At 42.6% G+C, this 20,855-nt stretch overlaps 2 protein-coding genes across 6 annotated transcripts in view; both read right to left on the bottom strand.

Moving 5' to 3' along the window:
- Positions 1–11,768, bottom strand: part of ZNF512 (zinc finger protein 512) — a 32,823-nt gene extending 21,055 nt beyond the window's left edge. Inside the window, exons 1-2 of one of the 5 annotated variants that reach the window (XM_043982383.1) lie at positions 11,632–11,699; positions 10,830–10,888 (exon numbers count right to left, since the gene is read on the bottom strand). In XM_043982383.1, coding sequence (XP_043838318.1) covers positions 10,830–10,888; positions 11,632–11,661 — 89 coding nt within the window. In that variant the 5' untranslated portion in view covers positions 11,662–11,699. Of the gene's footprint in view, positions 1–10,829; positions 10,889–11,201; positions 11,245–11,631 lie in introns of those variants that run through there. The other 4 variants (XM_043982384.1, XM_043982387.1, XM_043982385.1 and 1 more) reach the window with 4 other exon arrangements.
- C2H2orf16 (chromosome 2 C2orf16 homolog) lies at positions 11,694–20,612 on the bottom strand. Its single transcript, XM_043980995.1, has 7 exons — positions 20,472–20,612; positions 20,196–20,241; positions 18,570–18,630; positions 18,373–18,468; positions 15,111–18,049; positions 13,060–15,065; positions 11,694–11,768 (listed from the first exon to the last, which is right to left on the bottom strand). The coding sequence occupies exons 1-7, from the start codon at positions 20,610–20,612 to the stop codon at positions 11,694–11,696; spliced, it is 5,364 nt and encodes a 1,787-aa protein (XP_043836930.1).
- Between the last annotated feature and the right edge of the window lie 243 nt (positions 20,613–20,855).

Genomic DNA, 20,855 nt, shown 5'->3' with positions numbered 1-20,855 from the left:
TATCTGCATTCATGTTATAGCCCCCCAGTGAACTGTAAACCCTTGTTAAGGAAGGAGTATTTAAGTTTTGTCTTTTTAATCTCCAATGTCTAGCACAGTCATAGTGCTTTAATGTTTGTTGAATCAAAGTCATTGTATACTGAAGTATATGTTGCCTAGAGGTAGCTAGATGGTTTTGTGAACAGAGAGCTGGGCCTGGATTTTAAATCCAGCCTCAGGCACTTATTAGCTGTATGACCTTGGGCAAGTCACTTAACCTCTGTTTGCCTCAGTTTCCTCAACTGTAAAACAAGGATAATAGTACCTACTTCCCAAGGCTGTTTGTGAGGATTAAATGAGGTATCTCTACAGCACTTGGCACAATGCCTGGCATACAGTAGGTGCTATGTAAATGCTAGTTATTATTATTAATAATTTGGGCAATCTTATTGAGTTCTTCACAGAACTGCCTTACCTCCTTATCCCCCAACATACAATGAGGCACCATAAAAGTGTAATTATCTTTACAGTGATTTTTTGGCAAATACTAATTTTGAGCACTCCTAGACAAGAAGCCCAGGTACCCTATGAAATGATATTTCTTGTTGCTTCTGAACACTGATTAAAAAAAAATGTAACAACTCCTTTGTCAATCCAAGGAGAAACTGTGCCTCATTCTTCCATTCAGTTTTAACTTTCTATAGCTTCTGCTTTTATATATACTGAGAATGTCAAGAAAGACATAATTCATCTCCACTAGTAGTCATGTCTACTTGGTCACTGAGGATCTTACATTTGTAATACAAAGAGTTACACTAATATTTATAAACAGTGTAAAATATGTGATTCATAGCATCTTGTGTCCCCTTTTCTGCTCATCTGCCACAGTCACTGGAGAAGGGGAAGAGGGCCACAGGACTAAATGATATTTTATTATTTAATAGTTTGTTGTATGTGTTGTCATGATCAAAGAATTCATCACTAAGTGGGTAGTCTTAAGTTTCCTTCATATTTAGATAGGCCAGTCCTTGGAAAACAAATTGTCTATTGTTCAGCCTGTCCTTCAAGTCACCCCAGGTTGGCAGAACCCGCCAAAGTTTATACTCCCCTGTAGGTTCCTAGAACCCAGGGCCACCTCTATGCTATGATGAGGAAGTAAAATAGGGTTTTGTGGACAACTCTCAGAAAGAAAAGCATCATCATGTTCTATACTAAATTAACTCCAGGACTCAAGTGTCTATCTATCTATCCTGTTTTGCTCCTCAGAACTAAAGCCAGCAATGTAGCTGTTGGTCAAGAGCTATCTGAACATTTAGGTCCTGGATTTCCCTAGACAAGAAGGGAGATCTTGGTTCCTTAAGCTTACTGATCCAGTAGTCTTAAGGCCTCAGAAAAGCTTCCTATTTGGCCTAGTTCTCCACTCTACTTCCTTCTACTGCTTAAAGGAAAGTAGCTATGAAACAAGATGAATATTGCTCCTTCCCTCTGTGCTACTTTCTTCCACCTGCACAAAATTCCAGGATTTCTGATTTAGTAGGTATGATTTAAGGGAAAGCCCCAATTAAAAATTCTTCCCACATAGCCTGAAATTCCACCCACTAAGAGATTAATGTAGGGGTTCTTGTGTTTAAAAATTTTTTTTATTGTCAACTTAGTAACTAACCATCACAAACAACAAGGAATAAAATTTTAAATCAAATCCTTAGTACGTGAGAAGGTAGAGCCAAATGAATTAAACAACAAACAAGATAAAATGCTTTTGTTCAGGGCAGCTAGGTGGCACAGTGGATAGACACTTAACACTAGCTGTGTGACCCTGGGCAAGTCACTTAACCCCAACTGCCTCGCTTAAAAAAAAAAAAACCTTTTGTTCTTCCTCCTTCCAGGTGTATCTGATCCTCTGGCTTGTAGCAGTTAATTTGTTTTAAGTAGCAAAAATCCTTGGGAAGGTTAAGGGAGAGGCTATCAGTTATTTCCTCTTTGATATAACTAAGATTCAGTGAAGAAACAGAAGATACTAGACTCCAGTGGACTAGGGGGATGAGGGAGTTAAGGAAAATAGAGAGCAACAGGAGATGGTAAAGGAGCAAGGATACAGAGAGGTAGGAAAATATCAAAAACAAACTTTGTCCTTTGCAATTTTGTCAAGCGCTCTTTGCTCTCCCTTCTCCCCTCCCACAGACCAAGATGTCATTTCCCTTTTATCAGTTTTTTGATGAAGCCCTCTCTCCTCTCTGCCTGCAGCTTAGCATGAACTATATCCAGAGTAGTAGCATGACATAATATGACTGCTGTCTCCCCCCCCCCCATTCTATCCATCCTTCAAAGACGAGCTCAAATGCTACTGACATTGTAGATTCCCATCTTCCCTGAACTGCCCTGGCTAGAAGTGAACTTATGGTACTTTATATTCCTCTTAAGAAAAAGACACAATTACTGCTCTTATTAGATTATAAGTTCTTTGGGAGTGGGCAACAAGTCTAATTTACCTTTGTTTCCTTCTGCCCCCATACCTAGTAGATGGTTTAACAGTTGGCCAAATGAAGCATTAAAGCCTTCTCCAGAAATCAGCACAACCAGAGTAAACATGTTACAGGAGAAAGAGTACTGATGATCAGGAGAGAGTCCCAGCTCTGCCACTGTTCAATTTGGGGCAAGTTATTTAATGCCTTGAATCTAAATTTCCTCCTAAGTAAATGAGGGTGCTAGGCTAAAAGATCAATCAGGCCCTTTTCAACTCCTATGATTTTACACTAATAATAACAATAACATTTGAGGCAACTAGGTGGCACAGTAGATAGAGTGCTGGGCCTGAAGTCAGGAAGACTCAAATTCCTGAGTTCAAACTTACTAGCAGTAACGATGGGTCACTTAAGTTTATTTGCCTCAGTTTCCTTATCTGTAAAATGAGCTAGAAAAGGAAATAGCAAACTATTCCAGTATCTTTGCCAAGAAAACCCCAAAAGGGGGCACAAAGAGTTGGACACAACTGAAAAATGACTGACTAACAATGAACAATAATATTTATACTTATACCTAGTCTGTGAGGTATGTAATTGTTATAGTCCCATCTCACATACAGAAACTGTGGGCCAAATCAGTTAAATAATTTGACTAAGAGAGCTGGATGGGAACCAAGACTTCCTATGGCCAACTCCAGCAGGTTTTCTACTACACTATAATGGTTTTCACTTACCAATTCAGATGCCCTCTATCAGTCTTTCCTTCCTCATCTTAAGCCAAATTCATATCTTTCTATTCAAACCTCCTATTCAGAACATCTTTCTAGGAATTCCCTCTGTTCTTTGTACACTAGTCAAGGAACATTCCTCCAGCTCATTGTTCATTTTCACTTCCTTTTATGACACCCAAGGCAACCAGATAGCTTAATGGATAGTGTGAGTCCAGGACTCAGAAAGCCTTCAAGATTCATTCAAATACCACTTCAGGCATTCCTTAACTTCATGAACCTGGAAAAGTCACTTAACCTTCCACAGCTCAGTTTACTTATCTACAAAATGGGGATAGCTATAGACCTCACCTCATAAGGGTGTGGTGACTATAAAGTAAATAAGATGAAATAACATGTACAGCTCTTAGCAATAACAAACTTGTTACCATGCTAAGAAAGTGATTAAAATGTCCATACAGGGGGGCAGCTAGATGGCGCAGTGGTAAAGCACCAGCCCTGGATTCAGGAGGACCTGAGTTCAAATCCGGCCTCAGACACTTGACACTAGCAGTGTGACCCTGGGCAAGTCACTTAACCCTCACTGCCCTGCCCCCCAAAATAAAAAAAAACCCATCCATACAGTTTTCACCCAAAGATTCCACTGTTAGGCATATACTCCAAGGAAGTAAAGGATTGGAGGATGGGGGGAAGGTCTTATATATGCACCAAGATATCTATAGCAGCAAAACTGTGGTAGAAAGAACTGGAAACAATGTGGATGCCCACTGGTGGGGGGATAGCTAAACAACTTGTTTACTGAACTGTAAGAAACAATAAATATAAAAAATACAAAGAAGCATGAGAAGCCATATATGAACTCTTGCAAAATGAAGCTGAACCAAGAAAAATATACACAACAAAAAAATCAAAGTTAAATATCAATTATAATGACCATTCCTGTCTTTGAGGATGGCTTGGTGCTTAAATAGTCTTTTAAAAAATTATGACCCAGGGCAGCTAGATGGCACAGTGGATAGAGCACCAGCCCTGGATTCGGGAGGACCTGAGTTCAAATCTGGCCTCAGACACTTTACACTTACTAGCTTGTGACCCTAGGCAAGTCACTTAACCCCAATTGCCTACAAAAAAAAAAAATTATGACCCAAGTGGATAAAGCACCAGCCCTGGATTCAGGAGGACCTCAGTTCAAATCTGGCCTCAGACAACTGACATTAGCTGTGTGATACTGGGCAAGTCACTTAACCCTCATTGCCCTGCAAAACACACACACACACACACACCAAAAATTATGACCCAAAGAAGAAATATGAGAATCCATTTGCCCTTCTTTACAGAAGTGAGAGACTCTGGATTTGGAACACTATATATACTGTTGGCCTAGTTTGACAGGTCTGTTAGTTTTGCTTAACTTTTTTCTTCTTTTCTTTCTTTCTTTTTTTTATAAGGGATGGCCCTCAGGAAGGGATATATTTGGAAATGAAGGTGATTAAAGGATATTGATCATTTCTTAATAATAAAAAACCTAACAGTGTAAATTCAACAAAAAACCTTACTTAATACATTAAATAAATGTCAGTTATTGAAATTAAAATCTCTGTGTTCCCACTTGCAATGATGCCTTACTTTTTCCCTCAAAACTCCACCATCTTCATGTTCCCTACAAAGCTTTGTTCTACGTGTTCTTAAACCTCTGAAGCAAAAAGGCAATCTTCTTTGGATTAGACCAAGCAGGAAAGTTGAACCCAATCTCCTATTCCCAGTTCTCTTCCATTTATATTATATTCACTTTGGGGGCAGCTAGATGGCGCAGTGGATAGAGCACTGGCCCTGGATTCAGGAGTACCTGAGTTCAAATCCGGCCTCAGACACTTAACACTTACTAGCTGTGTGACCCTGGGCAAGTCACTTAACCCCAATTGCCTCACTAAAAAAAAATAATCATAATAATAATAAATAATAAATATATTATATTCACTTTGTGAGCCTTGGGCTTCTCTGCTCATGACAACAGACCCCTAGGCTCAATCACTGAAGACTCTGGGTCTCTAAAAACTGAGGTCAATCTTATCTATCACATTCTAAGTAAGAAACAGATATGAAAGCAGAATTACTTAAAAAAAAAAAGAGGACCAAAAGTAGAGTATGAAACTATTTCCAATCTATATACAACTGATACAGGAAAAGGAAGGACTGAAAAGACAGGAAGCACACCTATGAATGGGTATACCCAAGCTCTATACAGCATCCTCTCCTTTTCTCTCTCTACACAAGAAATTCTTAACCTTTGTAGATCCCTTTTAACAGCACAGTGAAGCCTGTGTATCCCTTCTCAGAATGTTTTTAAATGTATAGTATACAGAGGATTACAAAAGAAGTCAATTATGTTACTATAAAGATGTAATTCTTCCCCCCTTCCAAGCTCAGACACTTCTGAAATCCATCCACAAAATGCCTTGTATGTCTGTAGATCTCAGGTTAAGAACCTCTATTTTATACCTTCTCTCAAGGACCTCATCAGCTCCCTTGGTTTCAATGATCAGTTCTGGAAAGTTGGCTCCATAATTTACATATCTAGACCTTATCTCTCTCCTAAACCATAGGTCCACATCTCCAACTGCCTGTTAAACATCTCCATCTGGATGTTCCATGGACATCTCAAATTCAGCAAGTATAAAAAGGAACTTGAGGCAGCTAGGTGGCGCAGTGGATAGAGTACCAGCGCTGGAGTCAGGAGGACCTGAGTTCAAATCTGACTTCAGACACGTGACACTTACTAGCTGTGTGACCCTGGGCAAGTCACTTAACCCCAATTGCCTTGCCCCTCCCCCCCAAAAAAGATGGGTGATAATCTAGAACAGGGCTTCTTAAACTTTTTCCACTCAAGACCTCTTTTTGTCTGAGAAATTTTTATGTGACCCCAGGTATAAAGCTATATAAAATAGGTATACATAACCTTTTACTGATGCCAAATTTTGCGTGATCCCCACATCCAGTTATGCAACCCCATATGGGATTGTGACCCACAATTTAAGAAGCTTTGTTCTAGAAAAATGGAGATAGTTTCAGACATATAGAAAGAATGGCACCACCATTTTTCTTTTCTTTTTTTTTAATTAATTTTTTTTTCAGTGAGGCAATTGGGGTTAAGTGACTTGCCCAGGGTCACACAGCTAGTAAGTATTAAGTGTCTGAGGTCGGATTTGAACTCAGGTCTTCCTGACTCCAGGGCCAGTGCTCTAACCACTGTGCCAACCAGCTGCCCCCACCATTTTTCTAATAACCCAGATTCACTACCTAAGAATCATTTTTGATCCTTCACTTTCCCTCATCCTACAATATTAAGGATTGATGATTCAACCCTTTCAATACCTTTAACATCACTATATTTCTCTATATTCATACCATAATTAGGCCTTCATCACTTGTGCCTAGACTATAGTAACAGTTTAACTTATCGCCCTGCTTTCTCTCAACTCTCCAATTCATCTTCCACATAAGAACTAAAAGGATATTATTAAAGCATCATATCTGACCATGTCACTCCCTTGTTCAAAAAGCTTTAATGACTCCTAATCCCACATGCCTGGAGTGCTCTCTTAATTGGAATTTAGCTTCCTACAAGGCTAAGCTCAAGTGCCAACTCCTTCAAGAGGTCTTTCCTGATTTCCCCAGTTGTTAGCACCACAATTCCACAAATCACGTGTGTGTGTCTCCTGTATTTACTTATCTGAAAATATAATGTGCTCTCCTGGTAAAATGGAAGCTCTTTGAAAGTAGGGTGAGCTCCTTTTTTTGTGTCCACAGCACCTAGAACAGGACCTGGCACATAGCAGGAACTTAATCAATGCCCGTAGATCCATGATAAAACAAAACTACTTAGGACTAAGAAAACAGATCTGGAAAGAAATTCTAAATTATGAATTGTTCTAGCCCTTTCTCAGTTCTTGTCCTTCTTGATCCCTTTGCATATGTCAATGTCCACCATTCTCTTTATGACACTCGAGTCTTCCTGGATTTTAAAGAAGTGTTTTCATTTTTCCAGATCATCATCTATGACCATTCCCCTATGTATAGGTGTACATCAGGACTGTCTTGGGCCCTCTTCTCTTCTTTCTATATATTCTCTTTCAGTTTTTTTTCTTTATGTGATTTATTAAAAAAAAACCTAATGGTGAACATTAACACAAAAGTACAAATAATTGAATTTGTTTAGTAACTATTTACATACAAATTAATCAATTTCAATGTACAGGGTAGGCCAAAAGTCAAGAAGTCATGAAAGGGGGGGGGGTGTCAATATTTAATAACTCCTTTATTTTTTGTTTTTAATTTATAATACCATAGTATCATATACAGTATATATAAGAAATATATAGAAAATAAAGATAAAATAATTTTCAAAACATTAAAACACCAGACCCCTTCATGACTTTTAGCCCACCCTGTATACCATTCCAAGTCTCCATTAGAATTTTTTTGTCTGTTTGTTCTTGGCCATTGGGGGGGGGGGAGGGGGGCGTGCAGGGCAATGAGGGTTAAGTGACTTGCCCAGAGTCACACAGCTAGTAAGTATCAAGTGTCTGAGATCAAATTTGAACTCAGGTCCTCCTGAATCCAGGGCTGGTGTGTTATACACTGAGCCACTTAGCTGCCCCACTTGGCCATTTAAAAAAAAAATTTTCCTGGTATGTAAATTCCATTCTTCTAGTTCTGCTTTTTCCACACTGCATTATTTCACAGAAATTATTCCAGATTTCTTTTTATTCTTCATAATGTCTTAACTTCATTAAAGATTCCATTGCATTAATTTACTATTAATTATTTAACCATTCTTCTATTATTGGGTATTTCAGTTGTTTCCAGTTTTTTTGTAATTATATACAAAGCTACTGTGAAATACTTGAATGGAACACTTTTTTTGTTTTTGAAAACACTTTAGAGTATAGCTTAACAGTGGAATTACTGGGTCAAAAAGGATGATTATTTTTCTGTCTTTTACTACATACTGTCAGATTGGTCTCCAAAAAAGATTCTACAAGTTTGCAATTTCACGAGCAATGAAGAAATGTACCTGTTTTCCACAATTCCACCAAGACTGAGTTTTGCTGCTTTTAATTACTTTTGCTAATCTGTTATTATTTTCCTTCAGAACTTTGCAGAGTTCTCCTCATAAAAAGAGCTAAGCAATATCTCCAACTGCCTACTAGACATCTCAGCCTATATGTCCCATGAACATCTGAAATTCAACATGTCCTAAATGGAACTCTTTATCTTTCCACTCAAATTCCTCTAAATTCCTATTTCTGTGGCAAACACCACTATCCTTCTAGTCCTCCAGTTCTAAACCTCATGGCCATTCTCTACTCTTCCTTTCACCTAAATTCTCATATCCAGTCAGTTACCAAATCTTGTCAATTCTAACTCCACATTTCTCACAACTGTTACCTACTTTACCTACCTTCCTACTTGAGTCCTTTACTATCTGCTGCCTGCACTATTACAAAAGCCTAATTGGTCTCCCTACATTTAGCCCCACTCCAAACCATCCTTCACATAACTGCCAAATAGAAAGTCCTGAAGCTAGGTCTGACCATGCCATTTCCCTACTCAAAAGGCTTTAGTGTATTCTAAATAAAATGAAAATATTTTTTAAAGTGCTTTAATGGATTTCTATTTTCTGTAGGATAAAATATAAACTCCTTGACGATTAAAACCCTTTACAAGATATCTAGCCCCAGCCTAACTTTCTAGACTGATTTCAAATTACTCCCTCTCATGTACTCTATGTTCAGCCAAACCAGCCAACTTGCTGCTTCCCAAATTCAACATTCTATCTCCTAATTCAGTACCTTTGCACAAGCTACTCCTCATGCTTGGAATGCTCTCTCTCCTGTCTACCTCTTGTTACCTCTAGTGTCCTTCATGGCCCAACTCAGGCAACACCTCCTACAAAAGTTGTAGCCTCTGAAGCCAGATAGGACAAGACTAATTTCTCTTCCATGTAACAGCCCTCGACATACTTGAAGTATGTGCCCTCACCCTTGCCAAGTCTTTTCTAAGCTAAACATCCCTAGTTTCTTCAACTAATTATCATATGGTATGATCTTGAAGCTCATCCCCATTTTGGTTGCTCTCCTTTGGACAGTCTCCAGCTTATCTCTGAACATGTTTCCTCTAGGAGAATGTAATCTCATTGAGTGAAAGGGCTATTCAATATTATCAATGCTTTGCACATAGCAAGTACTTAATAAAAGACTGACTTCTAATGTCCCTTCCAACTTTAAAATTTTGTGAAATTTGAAACTATAAATTTCTATATTCAATTTTTTTTTGTGCAAGGCAGTGGGGGTTAAGTGACTTGCCCAGGGTCACACAGCTAGTAAGTGTCAAGTGTCTGAGGCTGGATTTGAACTCAAGTCCTCCTGAATCCGGGGCTGGTGCTTTATCCACTGCGCCATCTAGCTGCCCCGAAACTATAAATTTCTTTTTTTTTTTTTCTGCAGGGCAATGAGGGTTAAGTGACTTGCTCAGGGTCACACAGCTAGTAAGTGTCAAGTGTCTGAGGCTGGATTTGAACTCAGGTACTCCTGAATCCAGGGCTGGTGCTTTACCACTGCGCCATCTAGCTGCCCCGAAACTATAAATTTCTAAAGAGGGGATAATGCTATGCAGGCAAAGTTCAAAATGACTTCAAGAAAACTGCTAGAAACAAAATACTTTGTCTTGGGCAAATTAATCCACAGCTCTGATTAATCCATAGACTAAACTTTCTCATACTTCAACTCAATAGTGAAACAAAAGGCCCAAAGGTTAATTCAATCCTATGGGGTGGGTATAGTAGTAAAACAAGAAAGTTTTAATAGAAACCTAACCCGAGCCAAACGGTGCTAAAAACTCTTCAGTGGAACATCTTTTGGTAGAATATGTATTAAAAGAAGAGACCAGGAAGTGTTTGACTTTTGCTTCTGAGAATAGGTTTATCTATAGCAATTCTCTAGGAAAATTTCTTCTCCACCTTTATCCTCTATGAAGCACACATGCAACTAGGTTTGAACATAATTGATCTAAAACTTCCTTCCCCAAATAACACAGAAACCTTAATCGAACAAAGCGAAACAACTACTTTAAATGCAGCAGCCATTTAACAAGTTTATAGTCATAACTGTTGACTACTTTTCACTCAGCCTCTGGCCTCAAAAATATCTACCTCTCCAACTCCTTTCTGGTCTTCCATGTGATAGAGTTTTAATGCCTCATCTTCAATTCCTCTCTTCAAATACCAAGGTCTCATGAGAAAACTACTGTACGTGACTGTCCACGACATTCCTTCAAAACAAAAATTTCTAAAGAACAAAGGAAGTTTATAAACCTCAGCACCCTCCAAACATAAACTTAATAATAAACCGGTCTTACAGAGAAACACTTCTAAAACTGAAAAGATTATCAGTTCAAATTATTTTCATCAGTGTCTTACTGACAAAGTATCTGATAGCAGTGAGCATCAAAAGCCTTAAGAAATACAGCACAAATATGTGGGTCATATTTTCAACTTTTATTGTAATCCATTCTTTTCTGCAGGCTAATTTGTTTTCAAGGCCTGAGCTTGATAAACCTGCTTTATCACACAATTACACCAATTCCAGGAAACCTCACTTACTTCTTGGCTTCCACACTCCTCTTGTTCTTCTGCTGCCTGAAGTGTGTGGGTCCGGGGGCCTAGCAAATCACAAACATGGAAGTTACTACTATACGGAGAGGCAGCACTGTGAAGTGGATAGAAGGGCAACCTCACGACAGTAAGCCATAACTTTTTGTCCCTTCTCAGTGATCCTGGGGAAGGCCCCAGACAACTAGGACTATGTTGCGGAATAACGGTCCTGTGGCATTACTTGAGGGCGTTTTTCTCACCAAGAGGTCCCTACACCAATAAAGTCATATGTAACTAACTACCTCGGAACAGAATCTGCCCCCACGAAGAGGAAACCCTCTGCTCACAAAGGAAGCCGTTCTTTCCTAGGAAAATCTCCACCTTAGCACACAGGGCTGGGAACGCGTCCCTCCAGCCTCTAGAAAGGGAGCAGGACGTCCTCCCGGCCTCGGCCCTGGGGTCCGGATAACTGCGCCAGATCCACCGTTTCTACGCCCGCCTCGGAACCAGAATGCGGGGGCGGGAAGAGAGGCCGCCCTCCGGGCTCGGTGGCGGGGCCTGGGGCAGAGTGAGGAGGAGGAAGAAGAGGAGGAGGAGGAGGGGGCGGCGCTGCCCAGAAGAGGCTCCGGCCTGGGGACCAAGAACCTGGAGCAGCCGAGGCGCGCTATCTCCCCCCGCCCCACTCCCGGCCCGGACGGCCGGAGAAGCAGACGAAGGGAGCCGGAATGTCAGTGGGGACGGCCCCGGGACCGCAGTGCAAAATCAGAGGTTCAAGGCTCCGGAAAAGGGGCCCCCAAACCAGTCTACTCACAGCAGCTACCGCAGAGCGTCCGGAAGGCATCGCCCCCTCCAGCTTTTACTTCAAAAACGTCATCACGGCGCGACCCGAAGGGGCTGAAGAGGATAGGAGGATAACGTCACGTCCGACCTCCTCCGTGCCTGCGTGCGCTGGAAGCCAGCGTATCACGTGATTGTGTTCCCTTTTCTCTCTGTTGCATCCCTAAGGTTTTGGTTTTTTTAATATTATTTTATTCTAATTGGATTTGTGTGCAAGAGGGTGTAATTCTTTTTTTGTTCGTTTTTCGAGGGCAATGAGGGTTAAGTGACTTGCCCAGGATCACACAGCTAGTTAAGTGTCAAGTGTCTGAGGCCGGATTTGAACTCAGGTCCTCCTGAATCCAGGGCCGGTGCTTTATCCACTGCGCCACCTAGCTGCCCCATTCCTAAGGATTTTAAACTGTATGTTTATAGATGTTAGACTATAGCAGAAGGGAGTCTTTGGAGACCATCAAGTGCAATAGCCCCGGGTCATAATTTTTTTAAAGACTATTTGAGCACCTCCCCCCCCCCCCCCCGCTTTTTTACAGATAGGGAAATTGAGGATTAAAGGAAGGAAGTGATTCTAGCATGAGAAACGTAGTCGACATTTGAACCTAGGTCTGCTCAAACTCAGGACCGAGGCTGGTGACTGACTGGTGCTTGCTAGTTCTTCAGTCGTGCCCGACTCTTTGTGAACTCATTGGGGGTTTTATTGTCAAAGATACTGGAGTGGTTTGCCATTTCCTTCTCCATGTCATTTCGTGGATGAGGAAACTGAGGTAAACAGGGTTAAATGACATGCCCAGGGTCACACAGGTAATGTCTGAGGCCAGATCCACATCTATCCACTGCACCACCTAGCTGCCCTGGTGCTTACCAGATAGTCATACAGATAACACACTCTGTATTTACTTCTTTTATTCCAAAGAAGTTATAGATTAGAGCCCCCCCAACCCCCACCCCCACCCCAATTTCCTTCTTTCCTTAAACACATGCTTAGAGATCATGCAAGTGGGTTGAAGAAGTGGCAGTGAAGGCAAAGCTAGTAGATTGCCCTGGGGAAGAGCAAAATGATTGAGTACTTGGAGTAGATTTTTCTTGATAGCTCTCCTGGATCTTTTTTGCTTCAGGGCCCAGAAGTCAGCCTGCCTCTCAAACTGTGGGTATCTTTCCAAGACACCTTACCTGTTCTATCACCCTGAGCATCTTGCTGCTGAATCTGTTTTGACAGTGGTCCTCCTAGATTGCCTTTATGCCCTTGGCTTGTTTGCTTAGTTTTGTTGGATTTCTTTACAGATCCACTGCAACACTTCCTTTGACCTGGAGATGTGTACTGGCCGGATGGTACAGAATGGGAAATTTTGTTATTCTGTGGAACTGGGGCCCGTCTAGGATTTGAAATCTTGTTACTCTTTGTTACTGGGAATATGGACCTGTAGTATGGTCTAGATTTTGGTGTGGGTTTAAGAAATGCTCTAGACTGGTTAATCTTGATACTCTTTGGAACCCTATGAAGTGGTTTGAGTGTGTCTCTTTTCTTCCCATCTCCCTCTGGTTTCCTCCTCTCCATTTTAGTGACAAGACCACTTGTTTTCAGAGACTTGATCCACTGCTTCCCTTCATTTTTGGATTCATGTTGGATAGGAGATTGTTCAGGGAAAACTGAGCCTTGCTGCCTGGGTGGCCTTCCCCTAGGAGAATGCATCTGTTGTAATGAAGGCATAGGTGGATGAGCCATACCTAGTGCTCTCTTTACATTGAGGCAGAGCCATTGCATGAATCCTGTGGACTTCTCAGAATTTCTGCTTGGAGGAGCTACTTTCTGGGCCTCCATAGTCCTTCTCTCTGGATGTGGCTCTCTAACCTTGGGGGTACTATGTCTTGGCACTCTTTCAGTTTTCTGAGTTGTAGTTCTGATCTCCTTTGGGATTTTTACTTGTTTGGAGTTAAGGATTCGTCTGGCTTCACCTCTAGCCTGGGTACCTTTGGTATCAGTGTCCAGTAAAGAATGAACTACTTTAAAGTCATACTGCTCAGGCTTTCCACTTTCTGCTTTTGCAACCTCTACTCGTCTGCCAGGTAAATTTCTTTTGATATGGACTTGAATGGGTCCAGGGGTTTGAGAAGGCTTGGGAGTCTGGAAAGGCTCAGGTCCTAAGTCTGTTTTACTGTAGGGGCTTCGAGTAAAATTTTTCTTGGTGACATGACAGGTACAGATGTTACCCTTCCTCTTCCCTTTTGGATCAGGCTGTGATGATCCATGTCTCATTGACACCAAATGCCCTACTTCTCTTTGTTGCTTTGGGGTTTGGGTTCGGGTTCTCAACCTAAAGCCAAGGTCTACTCGAAACTCTCCATGTCCTTCAGAGTTACGAAAAAGGCGAAGCTGTGGATAGATAAGCAGCCAAGGCCCAACAGAGTCATGGAACTTGTGGGGGCAACTGGGGCCTGAACATCTGCCACACTGCAGACAGATAGGATACTGTAGGACCATACCTGTAGTTAGGGATGGAGTGAAATGGGGAGATAGTTGATTCTTTAGGAGCCGTTTTGTTATTTTCAGCTGCAGGTCTTGTAGTAGCTGGGTCTGTTCATGGGAAGAAGTTACTGACAGAGGCTTATGCTGAGATTCAGAAGTTCTTATCTGTGAGCTGACATCTGGTTTTTCCTTCTGCTCCACTGAAGCAGGGTTCTTCTCAGTACTAGGTACCTTGTGAGAGGAAGGCAGTTGTGGACTTAGACTCTGAGGCAGCTCACTTAACTCTGAGAGTACTTGTTCCCTTTCCTTCCTTCCCTCCATAGGTTCACTGCTGCCTTGAGCTTCTTTCGTGGTCAAGTTGGGATAGTCCTGAGATGTACTGGGCCTGGAATTCTCTAGCTGTTCATTGAAGGGTAGATTTTCCCTACAGAGTTGGCATGGGGTGTCTCTCTGAATGTAGTTAACAGAAAATGAAGTCCTAGGAGGGGTACCCATAATCTTCCCTTGCTGGCTCTGGGAAGCCATCAATTGTCTTGGCGGAACAAAATGCCAATTTGGGGCATGTGGACAAGGAACTTGAGGTGGACTTTGGACATGAGCTTCCTGGGTATGATGTGCTTGCTGCATCTTAGCCCACAGGTTCTTCTTTAGCATGAAAGAAGTTGAGGATGATTTTCTCCTTGCCATTCTTCCCTTTGAAATTCGCTGCTCCCAGGCCTTCACTTGCCATTTTAGGGCTCTTGGGGTCCTTAATCCGTCCTGGCAGAAACTATTCTCAGATTTCCAAAGTGGGAGTAAAGGAGCCTGGAACAGGCATTGGTGTAAGGAATGGGAGGGCTGCTCAGATAGAGGCCTGGGAAGAGATGAAGGTTGTGCTGTATTGGAAAATTTGCTAGACATTCTTAAAATAAAGGGCTTTTGAAGCACTATGTTTTCATTCAAGTCCCCTAACACTGATCTCAGAATTTCCTGTATCTTAGAGCCATGAAGGCCTTGTTTCAGCTTAGCTGCAATCCTACTAGAACCTAAGATGTATAGAAGTGTGGAGCCCTGTATAAGATGGAAAGAATCCCCAGTTGGTGACTGCAACTCTAGAGTCAATTGGTTAGGATCTATGACTTGAATCTTTGACCTTGAGGTCAACCCCAGAGAGTCCACAACTTGAATACGTGGCCATGGGGTCAGCTCTACAGAATCTATGACTTGAACATGTGGCTTTAGGGTCAGCCCCTTAGAATCTTTGAGTTTGACCTGTGACCCTGAGGTCACCCCCTTTGAATCTGTGAGTTTGACCTGTGACCCCTGGGTCAACCCCTTGGAATCTGTGGGTTTGACCTGTGACCCTGGGATCAGCCCCTTGGAATCTGTGGGTCTGACCTCTGATCTGGGGATCAGCCCCTTGGAATCTGTGGGTTTGACCTCTGACCCTGGGATTAGTCCCTTGGAATCTGTGAGTTTGACCCGTGACCCCTGGGTCAGCACCTTGGACTCTGTAGGTCTGACCTCTGATCCTGGGGTCAGCCCTTTGGAATATATGAGTTTGAGCTGTGACACTGGGGTCAGTCCCTTGGAATCTGTGAGTTTGACCTGTGACTCTGGGATCAGCCCCATGGAATCTGTGAGTTTGACCTGCGACCCTGGCATCAGCCCCTTGGAATCTATGAGTTTGACCTGCGACCCCTGGGTCAGCCCCTTGGAATCTGTGAGTTTGACCTGTGAGCATGGGGTCAGCCCCTTGGAATCTGTTGATTTGATCTGTGACCCTGGGGTTAGCCCCTTAGAATCTATGAGTATGACCTGTGACCCTGGCATCAGCCCCTTGGAATCTGTGAGTTTGACCTGTGAGCCTGGGGTCAGCCCCTTGGAATCTGTGAGTTTGACCTGTGAGCCTGGGGTCAGCCCCTTGGAATCTGTTGATTTGATCTGTGACCCTGGGGTTAGCCCCTTAGAATCTATGAGTATGACCTGTGACCCTGGCATCAGCCCCTTGGAATCTGTGAGTTTGACCTGTGAGCCTGGGGTCAGCCCCTTGGAATCTGTTGATTTGACCTGTGATACTGGGATTAGACTCTTGGAATATGTGAGTTTGGCCTGTGACCCTGGGGTCAGCCCCTTGGAATCTATGAGTTTGGCCTGTGACCCTGGGGTCAGCCCCTTGGAATCTGTGAGTTTGACCTCTGAGGCTGGGATCAGCCCCTTGGAATCTATGAGTGTGACCTGTGAGCCTGGGGTCAGCCCCTTGGAATCTGTGAGTTTGACCTGTGATCCCTGGGCCAGTCCCTTGGAATATGTCAGTTTGACCTGTGACCCCTGTACTAGCCCCTTGGAATCTGTTGGTTTGACCTGTGACCCTGGAATCAGTCCTACAGAATCCACATTTTTAATCTGTGACTGTGGGGTTGGCCCCATGGAAGCCACATCTTGAACTAGTGATCCTGGGGTGAGCTCCATAGAATCTGCATCATGTTTCCAGGACACTAAGGTTTTTGTTACAGAATCCATATCTTGAACTTTTGAACTTGGACCTTTGAGTGCCATAGAATCTTTATCTTGCTTCTGTGGCATTAGAGTTAGCTCCACATCATTTGTATCTTGAACCTGTGGTTTCTGAACCTGTGGCCCTGAGTTTAACCGCAAAGAATCTATAACTTGACCACGTGACTCTGGAGTCAATCCTTTAGAATCTTTGATTTGAACCTGGGATCCTGGGCCGCCCAATGACCCAGATTCCATAGTCTGAAGCAATGTCATGGTGTCTACAACTTGAAGCTTTAACCTGATGCTCAATTTTTCATCCTCCTTTAGGGCCTCTTTTTGTTGTCTTATGGCCTTCTTTAGAAGACAATTGACCTTCTTCTTGGTACAAAGTTCCAACCTCTTTTTTACGTCCTCCTGCAGGAAGGTGGCTTCCCCTGGGATGACATCCACTCCTGAGAAAGAGGGATTCTTTGTAACAAGTCTTGGCTGGGGCTGGCTGTCTGCTTTGGATGATTTAGGAGTTGTTGGTCTTGTCTGGTCAGTTTCCAAATCCATAGGAAGTTGAGAGCTTGAAACATCTGGAGATTTTTTGTTGGTACCCTTTACAATATTCTGAGGGAAGGACACAGGTGCCTGGATTTTAGGGCTTCCAGATTTATGGCCTTCGTTCTGTACTTTAATGACACAATTCATCATTGCCCATGACTGCTTCACAGCTGTGGGTACTTTCTGGGCCCTCAGTGTACATACTTTCCAGGCCATGTGTCCCTCTAGCACCCAGCGGGCTGAATGTGAAAGTTGAAATGGAGCCCAGCATGGGAGCCGGGGTCTTTCACGAAGATTTGAAGATAGAAGAGGATTTGAAACTTTAAGAACTCTATTTCCTTCCCTCTTTTTTGTTGTCTTCTTCTCTTGGCTGGGACTATCTGCCAAAGGATATTGTCTGATAGAGAGCTTTATGGTTCTGAAAATTGAAGGATGTGCCAAACGTTGAGCAAGCTTTCTCCTTATATGGAGCTCCAAGGAATTCCTGGTCTCCTTGGGGGGCCAGCTGTCATTCTCTTCCTCCTCTGCTTTGGTTTCACAGAATCTTTGTTTACGAATGGAGTTACAGGTGCAGTTGTCCAAAAAGATATTCTTCCCTGTGGTATCTTTTTTAGCTTGAGGAAGCAGAAAAGGAGGCAAGGAGAGCACCCGTTCTTGTCCAGAATAATTTTTGGAGGGGTTAGGTAGACTATGGCTCCGGTGTTCTAGGCTATCTCTAAAAATATAGGCAAGGGATTGAGTTGCACTGAGATTGGTGTGAAGTGAAGAGGTTCTCTGGACCCCAGAAAACCCTGGTCTGTGGCACTCATATGTCAGGGTTTGCAAGTCTTGAGGCCCAGTAGTAGAAGAGCTGGAGGAAGGAGTTGAGGTCACTTGTGAAGACAAGGACAAGTTGAGGAAGCTGGATCTGAGAGAGAGAGACACACAGATAGTTATCTGCTGCGGAGTAGGAAAGGGAAAAGTATATGAAGGAAGAATAGACATTGCACAGAGTCCCTTCTCTGACTGCCCTTCCTACATTTCAATCATCTATGTCAATCATAGTTCCTCTCCTAAGAAATGAGAGACTGCTTTTCTCATCCATTCAGAGTCATCATCTGACTATGGTAGTTCCCATGCTTCCTTTGAAGAGAATACCTGACAAGGATCTGATGATTCTATGTGCTCTTTAATATCCCTTCCCCCAACCCCAGGGGTACTTTCCCAAAGGCACAAGTTGTAGTCCCTGACCTTGCAATGTCCAGGTGCTGGAAAATATGCTGGAGGCTCCTATCCATTGACCAGAGAGTATAATTCTGGGCCCAGCTCACAGGGAGCCCTGAAAAACTGGATGCAATGGGTTTCCAGTCAGTAAAATGGAAGGGATAAAAATGATGACAAGTAGTATCTACTGTAACTTGATAGGGAGAGGAGGAAGATTTACTCACCAGGCCAGGTCAGCTCCTGTACATCCCATCTGGAGAGTATCCTCCCAGTGTGGAGGTGGAACTAGAAGTAATGGAGGACAATGTTAGTAAGAGGCCAGATACCTTTAGAATTGTAAAGTTTTAAGCTTTGAGAAATTCTGAAGCTCATGTAATCCAACACCTTCATTTCAGAGATTATAATAATAGCTGACATTTACATAGACCTTTAAAGTTTGCAAAGTATTTTAATATACAGGGTATCCCAAAAGTCTTACTGCAGCTTTAAGTTACTAAAGCTTAAAACTGCACTAAAATTTTGGGGACACGCTGTAAATAATTTTATTTGATCCTTACAACAACCCTATAAAATAGATATTCCATGTATCACTATCTCCATTCTACAACCAAGGACACCAGCACGCAAAGGTTCTGTGTTTTATTCAAGGTCACATAGCTACTTAGTAGAAGAGCTAGGAATAGAAGCCAGCTATACCGTGTTACTCCCCCATTCATGAAATTTCATTGCCCCCTATTATTTCTAGGATAAAGGCACTTAAAGTCTTGTACAATCCAACTCCAGCCTCTCTTTCCAAACATATCACATGACCCCTCTCCAATATTCTACATGAGTGGTGTCAAACTCATAAGAACAGGGGCTCCTAAACCCTGTAGCCCAGGATCCCTGCATGCTGCCTGTTGACTTGATTTTAAAATGTAATGTTATCTATGTTTTATTATGTTTTTATGTATTTTGTTAACTATTTCCCAATTCCATTTTCGTCTGAGTTGGGCGGCTTTCAAAAGCATTGGGGGTCACATGCAGCCACTGGGACCCACATTTGACACCTCTGCTCTACACAATAGTCAAGCTGCCCGGCTTGCCATGCTGCAAGTACCCCACCTTCTGTCTTCCTGCCCCTGTGCTCACTTAGCACGTGGGCCTAGTTCTGTGTTGAGAATGATCTCTTTTTCCTAGCTCCCTTCATGGCTCATCACAAGTACTACCTCCTCTAAGAAGCCTTTCCTAACTCACCCAATTGTCAGTGCCTGTGCCTTACCCCCACATTACTTTGTATTTATTCTATGTTATAACTGTGGACACATGGTATACCATTAATGTACCTAGTATAGAACATGACATAGTAGCCATAAACAGGCATAAATGCTTACTGGTTTGAACCTGGTTCCCAGCCCATGCTATTTCCCATTGCTGCACATTGAAAAAGAGCCATCTCACACACACACACACACACACACACACACACACACACACACACACACACACACACACACCTCCATTACTGCCTAAGCCTTAAGAGATGAGAGTAAGGGCTTGAAGTGTAAAGAAAAAGAGAAATGTAATGGTTTTCTTCTTCTTGATCTTTAAGGGGAAACGAGAGGAAAGTGGAAAGAACACAGAAGTTGTTTGCACTCATTCAGATAGAGGGATATTTTCATTTGGCTATAAAAGTAAAGCTACCCAAAAAAATCAATGCTTCCTTCCCCTCATTACCTGCTACCTAAATCACTGAGTCTTGACTGTCCCCTTCCAGCTTCTCACCCATTCCCTACCCCACAGGCCTCTAATGAATTTAGCTCTTATTCATTATGCAGCTCTTCCAGATGAGACAGTAAGGATCTCGATACCTTTTGTGACTTTTTGGTTCCCTGGTACTTTTTGCTGCCTTAAAGTCTGGAAGAACACAAAAAGACAAAATCATGTCATTGGGTACTCCAAAGAAAGGTGGAGATCCTAGCCCCAATATATCATACCTTAAGGTGAGAAAGACTGAGAAATAAACAAAGAAAGAAACAGAAGAGTTGCAGAGAGTCAGAGAGCTGAAGCAAGTCTTCTACCCATAAGATACCTTCCCCATACTTCTGCTCTGGCCCAAGGTAGGGGGCAGGTGTAATTCCAGGTACCTCGCCAATCTTGGCTGACAACAGCTCCCGCCTTCGAACCCCAGGCAGCAATGACCAGACCCCAATAACAAGGAGACCAAGTAATAGAAGAAGGCTGAAAGGTGGTGGCAGGGGAGGACCAGGCCCCAGGATCAGCTCCATCACTCCACCCCATGCCTCCTTTCAGTCAAAGAGCCACAGATTACAATGTAGTGACCTCACATGATATCACAATGAGTATTCCAAGTTGAGGTAGAACACGAACTTGGTTCTTGCCTTTTCTTTATTTGTTCACTCTCAGGTCATCAATTACTGCCTCTCCTTACAATGACCAAATGGCTTTCTGTTACTTGCCAAAGCTCAGGAAAATACAAGCATTCTTAGTCTCATTGCCAGTCTTCCTCT

Source organism: Dromiciops gliroides, chromosome 2 (assembly GCF_019393635.1).
Source record: "Dromiciops gliroides isolate mDroGli1 chromosome 2, mDroGli1.pri, whole genome shotgun sequence".
NCBI lineage: Eukaryota > Metazoa > Chordata > Mammalia > Microbiotheria > Microbiotheriidae > Dromiciops > Dromiciops gliroides.
The sequence above is the reverse complement of the archived record's forward strand: the minus strand, read 5'-3'. Positions and strand labels throughout refer to the sequence as shown.

Excerpts from the sequence above, each read along its gene's own strand:
- C2H2orf16 (XM_043980995.1), bottom strand. The coding sequence starts at position 20,612 with ATGGAGCTGATCCTGGGGCCTGGTCCTCCCCTGCCACCACCTTTCAGC. Across the intron at positions 18,050-18,372 it reads CAGCACCTGGACATTGCAAG|ATCCAGCTTCCTCAACTTGT; the intron begins GTCAGGGACTAC and ends TCTCTCTCTCAG. Across the intron at positions 15,066-15,110 it reads TGCAGCTAAGCTGAAACAAG|GGGACTTGAATGAAAACATA; the intron begins GCCTTCATGGCT and ends GATCAGTGTTAG.